Source organism: Trichoderma virens, assembly GCF_000170995.1.
Source record: "Trichoderma virens Gv29-8 chromosome Unknown TRIVIscaffold_88, whole genome shotgun sequence".
Taxonomy (NCBI): domain Eukaryota; kingdom Fungi; phylum Ascomycota; class Sordariomycetes; order Hypocreales; family Hypocreaceae; genus Trichoderma; species Trichoderma virens.
The window spans coordinates 494,682-502,763 of record NW_014013661.1 but is presented as its reverse complement, the minus strand read 5'-3'; the positions used below and the strand labels follow the sequence as shown (position 1 = coordinate 502,763).

Genomic DNA, 8,082 nt, shown 5'->3' with positions numbered 1-8,082 from the left:
CAACCTTGATCGCCATCGTCTGGCTGCGTCTGACCGAAGCGCCGACCCAAAACCCAACCGAATCCCGCCACTCCAATGTTGCAGCATGACTGCAGCTAGTCTCAGTCCCTCCCTTGAATCGACGTCTCGGCTTTCTTGGCTCAATTTGCAGGAATCGATTGTCGGCTAATCCCCTCCCCTCACCCTCCCTCCCTCCAAAAAAAGGCAGACATGTACAATTGACATGTGTTTCGTATTCCGATATCAGAAGATCCAGCCTTTTTGAGACGATTGGCAATGATGGCGGCGGTTGAGAGTCTGGGAACTTGACATCGCCCTCCGTGCTATCAAACCTTCCCAGTAAAGATTTACCGTTCAAAGGCGGCGGCGTATCATCGGGTGTTCTTTTTTTCTTCTCTCGAACTTTGGCGAAGCTGAAGAAGATTACTTTTTCGGTAGCCGATACTTTCCCCCGACAAGCTCCAGCTCGCCCTCTGTGATTTTTTCGCCGAGAAATTCTTGTAATTCCTCATTGCTCCAGGGACACCCGTCGGAGAGGAGCATCTTCATCATCATGGCGATTTGTCCAAGGGGCATTGCTGGACTTGAATTGGTCAGCATGCCGACGATGAATTGCCAGTACACTGTCCTCTGTTCTTTTTCCTTTGCGCTCATGCTCTTCGCTTTCTTTGGTGACCGCTGTTCGTTTTCCATATCGCCACCTGCCTCGTCTTCATCCTCCGCCATCTCCTTGTCTCCTGTTTCGCTATCAAGCGTCTCTAGTACCACATACGTCTTGTTTCCGACATCACTCAACACTCGTTGAGATACCCAGAACTTGAGGGCGCTCTCTAAAAGATCCTCATCAATCATAAGCTTTTCCCATAATTCGTTGAAGCTTCTCTGAACCGGGCCAGATGCCCCTGATCCGTCACCGTCCCCATGGAATTCGTAAATGACTGCCGCCTCGTACGTTTTGCAGTCCAGTTCAATAGAGCGGTCATCAAGATCCAGTCTGACTGTTGCCGATCCAAGGTGGTCAAGCCAATTGAGCTTCCGTGAAGACTTGAGCTGCTCGAAACCAGCTTCGTATTTCTTCTGAATCTGTGCTACTGGTAAAGGCACGGTGAAGGGGTCTTTGGGTAAACTCGGCCAGAACAGGCGTGACAGAATCTTGGAATGGTACGAGGGCGAGTCTGCTTCCAGTGCGCCATCGTTTTTCATGTTTCGGCGAAGGACTGTATCCACGCGCTTTGAGTCCACGATGTCCCGTATCATGACATCGCAATTCTGTAGAGCGGCTTCTCCAAATCGTTTCTTCAGCAGACCGAGAACTTTAATCTCTTGTTGGAAGCTAGTTTGCTTGGAAAGTAATCGTTCTGCCACAATGACTTGAAATTCCTTGATGAAGACGTCCTGTAAGCCAAGAGCACTTATCAGTGTGCCTATGATGTCCTCATTCTTAGGCCGCTTGTAGTTGACACCCGCGTCTACGGGATCTGGAACCCAGCTCATGTCGTTCCATCCAAGATCCTCATCGTCGGCGCGGCCTTGATGCTGCTGCGATGTTTCGTTTAGGATAACTGCAAGCTCCACTAGCTTCCCCTTGTTTTCCTCCGCATGTGCAGTATTCGGGTTGGCCAGCAATCCTGTGACGACTATGCGGATGGCATCATCCCTGTTCCACAAACATAACTTCAGTGCTGGCACGACTCTGTCAAGTAAGACCTTGGAGTGGTCCAGCGCGTGGAATGTCCGGATCATGGAAATGTAGGTCTGCAAAATGTCAAGCGTAGAGCGGCCGGGGTGTAGCAACCTTGCCTGGAGGGTGGCCGAGAAGGCATCTGTGAGCCGAAGGCGGCGCTGGGGCGTAGTTACGGAGGATGCCAAGTCATCGAGGCCACCTTTGCTTTCTGGCCAGTGTAGGACAATATCAAAGAGCTCGTGCATCCTCAGCGTCGCGAGCCGCCCTGTGGCTACGTCTCTCCACCGCTCTACGTCGTTCCATGCCACTTGGCCACCAAGGCGCCGGAGGACTTCTACTGCCAGCCGAGCATAGCGATTCTCAATCCAGTCGCACAAATGATTCAAGCAGAGGGGTCCCGTTGTTGTTCGAGCATTCCGTCGACCACTGGATACCTTCCACACTTTGCTATAGGAATCCTTGATGAAGTCTTGCATGCAGGCATCCATCATCTCAGCAAACAAGACTTGAAACTTGTCACCCCCTAATCCAACCCGGTGCAGGGATTCGAGGAGGCTGAGAAGTTCATCCCGTGCCTTGGAGACGTCGGCTTCTCGGCTCCATCCCGGTCCAAGGCCAGTGTCGCGACTACTAGAGCCCAGTATTATCCGCAGACTATGATGCAAAACACTACGGAGAACAGCGATTAACTCCGGAGTCCATGAATTACCAACGATAGCGTGCATGTCTCGTCTGAACTTGGTCACGGCTGCTTCCGCGGGGGTGTCATCGCGGAAGCCTCGAACGACGAGCATCAGCCCGTACAGATACTGTCTGTGGGCAGCCTCCAGGGTGTTTATGATACTGAGGAGAACCTGAGAGTGGCTCCGTTGATGGCTGGAGGTGCATGCAGCAAGCAAAGGGAGCACATGGTGGAGGAAATGCTGACGGGCTTGTTGAGAGTGCCACAGCAAGATGTCTTCAGTGTGAGCAGCTTGCGGGACGGTAGCAGCAGGATTCAAGACAAGGGCTAGAGAGTCGTAGAATGTCACATCGAGATCCTGGGATTCGGGGAGAGCACCAAAGGAATCCTCGACAGCCACGGAGGTAGGGAGTTGAATGCGTGAGATGACTACATGCCAGGCACGATCCCACCGCACCTGATCGCTAACAGTGGAGGACGACGATTGCTGAGTAGAATGGTTGCCACGCGTCCGCCGGCCAGTCACAGCTGCAGAACCATGGGCACTGCTACCGCTGTGACTGGCAGCGTGTCTCTTGGGACGCGATGACGAGGACGAGGACGATGGCACTGGCGCGTCCTGGCTCCGGATTGGCTCACCGGCCTCACCGATGGCAGAGGCTAGAGAAGCTGGCTGCGAGGCATCGGGCGGGAAGACGGAGCGAAAAACATTGTGCTTGCGGGTGCGAACTCTGGCGGCAGTGGTGGCCATTGTCGACACCACCAGGCCAAGGCACCGTCTCCGTCTCCGTCCTGTCTTGTTTGCTGGGCTTTCGCGGCCTGGAACTTGCGGGCGGAATTAGCAGACGAGGCTCAGATGTGCCGCCAAAACCCTGCGAGCCATTGCCCGGCCAGAAGACAGGACTTCGGTATGCTGGTTGAGATGGGCCGTCCTTGCCCGAGGCGAGGCGAGACTGCTTGTCGCTGTTCGTCAGACCTAGCTGGTCGTAAATAGGCGAGTGGGGTGGAAGAAGCAAAAAAAGAAGAAAAAAACAATGCTAGAAAGAATCGGGTGCCGTTGCGGGGGGGTGTGACTCGTGGCCTGTGGTTGGCTGAAGCTGGCCTGGAGTGTACGAGGAGGTACTCCCTACCTAGGAAAGGTACCTACCTAGTACTATACCGATGGGGTACCTTGGCAGTGACGAGGCGCCTTTTCTCCATCTGGAGTCGCGGAGGCACAAGTCCGGAGTTCGGGCAACAATGTAACGTAGATGTACCGGGCAGAACGGCTCAGATACGAGCAGCAGAAATTGTAAACCGCCCAAAATATGACAGGAAGGGTGAGGCTCGGCTAAAATCAGGCCATTTTGGCAAGGGACGTGCATTTTTGTTCTAGGGGCTTGCCGAAGCCTCAGGCAGCGGCTCAGGCCCAGTCCCGCTGCAGTAAGCGACATGCAGCGCTTAAGTGCGCTAAGCGATGCGTCCCTAGACGCAACAGATTAGCGGTGCGTCTCTCCCTGCCACCCCTCCGGCGAGAACAAGAGGGACACAGGTCAGCCACCTAAGCAGTGCGTTTGTACGTCTTGGGCATGCCGAGCTTGCTCGTGTCAAGCCCGTCATTCTGGGCAGCAGGAAGAGACGAGAAAACGGGGGCAATGCGGCAGAAAGGGGGATGCAAAGGTGGGCGGGCAGAGATATGAAGGAGTGGGGGAGAAGATGACGTCTCAATGCTGAGAATGGGAACGGGGAACACAGGGAAAAAAGGAAAAATGAATGGAAAATGAAGGGATAATAAATAAAACAAAAAGAAAAGAAAGAAAAGAGAAAAGAAAGCCAAATAGCCAAGCCAATGAATGCAGTCTCTGCTGTACAGTACTGTGCAAAACCTACGCCGATTGAGTTACAGGTATGGCAAGGATCCAGGCTCCTTCGCCGATTCACCCACCCGGCTCTATCTGTGGTCACGATGCTTGACTACGGTCTTACCCATGAAGGTGCATCGCTCATATCCCCCTTACTAGTGCGCAGTATCCCTTCGGGAAGAAGAGATGGCTGACAAACTGAGATTGGCCGTCCAATGCGCTGCAAACACGGCAATCCCATTCCTGTAAGCTGATTAATAGGAGAGAGATAGGCCCATTGTGGGAGAAGCGACGGGTGGAAATCTGGACCTCTCAACACCACGGCTCTCTAGTCTTCTAAGCGTTAGAAGACAACCAAAGGAGGGGGGTTTGTAACGGGCCTGCTGCTGCCAATAGGAAAATAGTCAACGAAGAAAGAGAAAAGAAAAGAAAAGACACTATTGTGTTGCTACTATTTACAGCAACTGTGTTGTGTAGACCACCAATGCGAGATATGCGAGGGCAAACTTCGCTTCTCCTCACGCTAGCAGAAAGATACACGCAGGCTACTTCGCACATGTCGGGACGCCGTCCTTATCCCCATCCGCTTTTCGGGACAGTCTCGGGAGACTTTCGGCCGGAGACGAGAGCTCTCTCGGGGCCGGGAGTGGCCCATGACAAGCTTCCTGGTGGCTTGTGGATACCCCCGTTCCAAGCCTCAGAGACTAGCGACTTGGGTGATTACCCTGTGCCAGCGGACCAGCGGTACTGAACTTGTCCAAAAGTGCCTCCGAAACCCATGACGGCTGTTGTGTAGCAGTGGCAAGCAGGGATGGTCTATCCCGTGTGAGTGTACGGTTGAGGTGCGAAGTACTTGGGGCTAGTACATCCCTATCTCACGGCTCGCGGCTCGTGGTTCGTGGTTCGCGCTCCAGTTTGGAGCCACCAACAACTGCCCCAGTCGCGCGACAGGCCAGCGACAGCCGTAGTGCCTGGTTCAGTGGTAGGGGGGGCAGCCCACCATCAAGCAGCTTGACCCAAAGGTGCAGTATCCTAGGAGAGCTCGAGCCCTGGAGGCGCTAGGTAAATTTTAATGTTGCGCTCGGATGCCTGTTGCTGGCCTTGATTGCGGGACCAGTGGCGGTTTCCCGTAAGCACTCTCATCTGGCATTCGCTCCTCGCGTCTTTTACCTCCGGCGAGCTCTTTGTAGAGCTAGTGCCACTTGATTCTACTTCGAATGGAATAGCGGTATATCGGGTACGAAGCACGCTGTAACATCTTTGTCCCTGGCCCCCCCTGTCGAGCTCGATCTTGCCAAGTTTCTCAAATACTTCAGGTTGCTTCGGGCTGGCGCTTTCGGGCTGGCGCTTTCGGGCTGCCTCTGTGTCCTGTATTAGCGTACAAGCAAGCACAAGCACAAGTAATGTACAGGTGAGCCACACGTCCACCTGCAACGTCTGGCCCCGCCCAGAAATCAACGGCCCCCAAATGCCTGGAAAAGGCTCATCTAGGTCCTGTCTGCACGGGCAAAGGGAGGGGCAAGCTTAGTGAGGTAGTCGCTGTTCAACAGCATGAATGGTTGCCTGAGCAGCTAGAGCGTACATGATGCCCAAATAATATGCGGTTAGCTTTGCAGTATGTTTTGATAAAACAGAAAAAAAAAAAAGAAAAAAAAAATAGAGGAGGGGGGTAAGGGTGGGGGGAATAGAAGAAGAGAGAGAAGGGGTCAATGATGAAATTGCTGCACTTGAGCAGCCACGGAGTCAAGGGAGTGGTCCAGCACCCCCAGTAATAACGTATGTACCTTTTCAAGTACAGTACAGTACGAATTACTCGCCTGTGTCGTATATCGGTAGGTAGGTAGCGAGATGCAGAGAAAACCAGACGCCTTTGATCAGTCTAGGTAGGTAGTTTCTCAAGCATCGACACTGTCGCTACTGTCGCTACTGTCGCTACCTGGTCCCTTGGTAAACATCATATCTTCGTCTAGTATCTGACCGAAAGAACTAAGGGGGTTTTCATACCTGATAGGGACACGGGATGCCAGATAGCCACTCCCTATAATATTACCGGACTTCTCTCATTCGGCATCGCTCGTAGCCGGCCGTAGTCGCTTTTCCCTTTCGCTGTCTCGGCACATCTGACGCAGGGCCTGCTGAAGCAAGCAACCATGCACCTTGGTCTGGTTAGAGAAAGACCAGCGATTTGGAATGCGGATCAGCCTGGACCATCCCATCCATCGGCCCACCCTCCCGTCTGCTTGCTGAGTCCGAGTCCGTAAGTGAGGAATCCTGAACACTTGCACAAGCAGAGGTACTTTTCTGGTAGAACGGCACGGAGCACACGGGCGATCGACCCTTGCCGCTGTGCCTTTTCGTGGCGATTCTTGCAGCGTGTACAAGCGCAGTACCTTTGCGCTCGGTCTTGAAGAAAAGCGAGCAGGGGAGCAAGTTGGGTGTGGAGCCCTACAGGGCTGTGGTGCAGAGTAGCATCGTTCATTCACTTATACGTAATTGCATATGCACCTTGAGGGGCGTGGCTCTTCATCAAGAGCACATGCTGCCCCACTGCAAGGACTTGGCTTCTCGGGCACCTGCCGTTCGACACCCCCCTCCCCCATTCATTCTTTCGTCCCAAGCCCAAGAACTCTTTTTTACGTTCTTACAGGTCCAGTATGTATTTCCATCGCCAACCTGACTGACACCCCTACCGACTTTTTATTACCCTCTAGGCAGGCTCGCAGCGATATCCTGCTGTCCCGGCCCGTGTGAGTACATCGTCTATTCACTCGTCCCAAGACGAGTCTTCCTTTTTCGAAGAATCGTCATCTTCGGCATGGCCAAGCCCGTCCCCTTATTAACCAGTCCCCCTCCAGCAGCAGGTCACGGAAACACACAGACGTACTACGTAAATAGTATGCAGCCTCGACGTCCAATCACCCAGAGGAGAAATACCAAGGTTCTTCCACTTGCCTCTTCGCGCATTCAGCCCCCGACTCGCTGCTTTTGCCTGCCAGGGTTCGCTATCTCATCTTGTGACTGCCACGGACTGAAATGTCTCTTGTCGAGCCAGCTAGGACGTTTCATCTCCCACCTGCGTCCGGAGTACGAGCATGCAGTGCACTGTCATGATTCCCTTACTTCCTTTTGGCAGGCCAACCACTGCCTATCCCAGCATTGCATACATCTACATGCAGTTGTGCATGTACGGATTACGCGGGAGCCCTACCTGCCGTCTACAGTACGACGCAGTGCTCGCTCAAATGCCGTACCCCACGCGACCTTGCTGGCATTTGTTATTCGCCAAAGCCAGCCAGTGCCTGGCGATGCATCCAGCCTCTCCTGGACTGCAATGCACGGGGCCAAGGCGATCAATGCGATGGATTTTATTTAGCAACAGAGCGCCAAAAACGCAACAAAAACGCAGCTGCAACTTACAAAGCCTTCCATCTATTTACAATGCGGCTGTGCCTCATTGCCAGCAGAGCTAGACTCGAGTATGCCCCGTGGGCTCTAGCCTGCCGGACGGCTGTCGATCACTGGCCCTATCGTATAACCGTGCCACTCGACCCCGAGGATTTTGACCAGTGAGATTGCCCACGCCTCCCAAGCCCGTTCCCGTCCAGCCCCTTGTCATCTTGCTAGGCGGGTACGTGCTTGTGAGTAGGAAACTGGCGTTAGGCTCAGGTACAAAGGTACCGCGATGCACGGACTCGAGTCTATGGTACCTTACTGACTGAGGCGCCTGCAGCGTCAGATCAGGTACTTGTACCTAGTCGTACTTTCCGATGAATTTCGGACCAGACCCTGCTATTCTGCTAAAACCACTAACCTTGTAGTAGCTAAACGACGTATCCATGTCATGGAGCATAATAGCATCATCATACGCATAACAA

At 53.5% G+C, this 8,082-nt stretch overlaps 1 protein-coding gene across 1 annotated transcript; it reads right to left on the bottom strand.

Annotated features, from left to right (window-relative positions):
• Positions 1-423: 423 nt before the first annotated feature.
• TRIVIDRAFT_160722 (uncharacterized protein) lies at positions 424-3,117 on the bottom strand (the record flags this gene model as incomplete). The annotated part of the gene is made up of 2 exons (XM_014096275.1): positions 424-2,894; positions 3,006-3,117. The coding sequence occupies 2 exons, from the start codon at positions 3,115-3,117 to the stop codon at positions 424-426; spliced, it is 2,583 nt and encodes an 860-aa protein (XP_013951750.1).
• Positions 3,118-8,082: the final 4,965 nt, after the last annotated feature.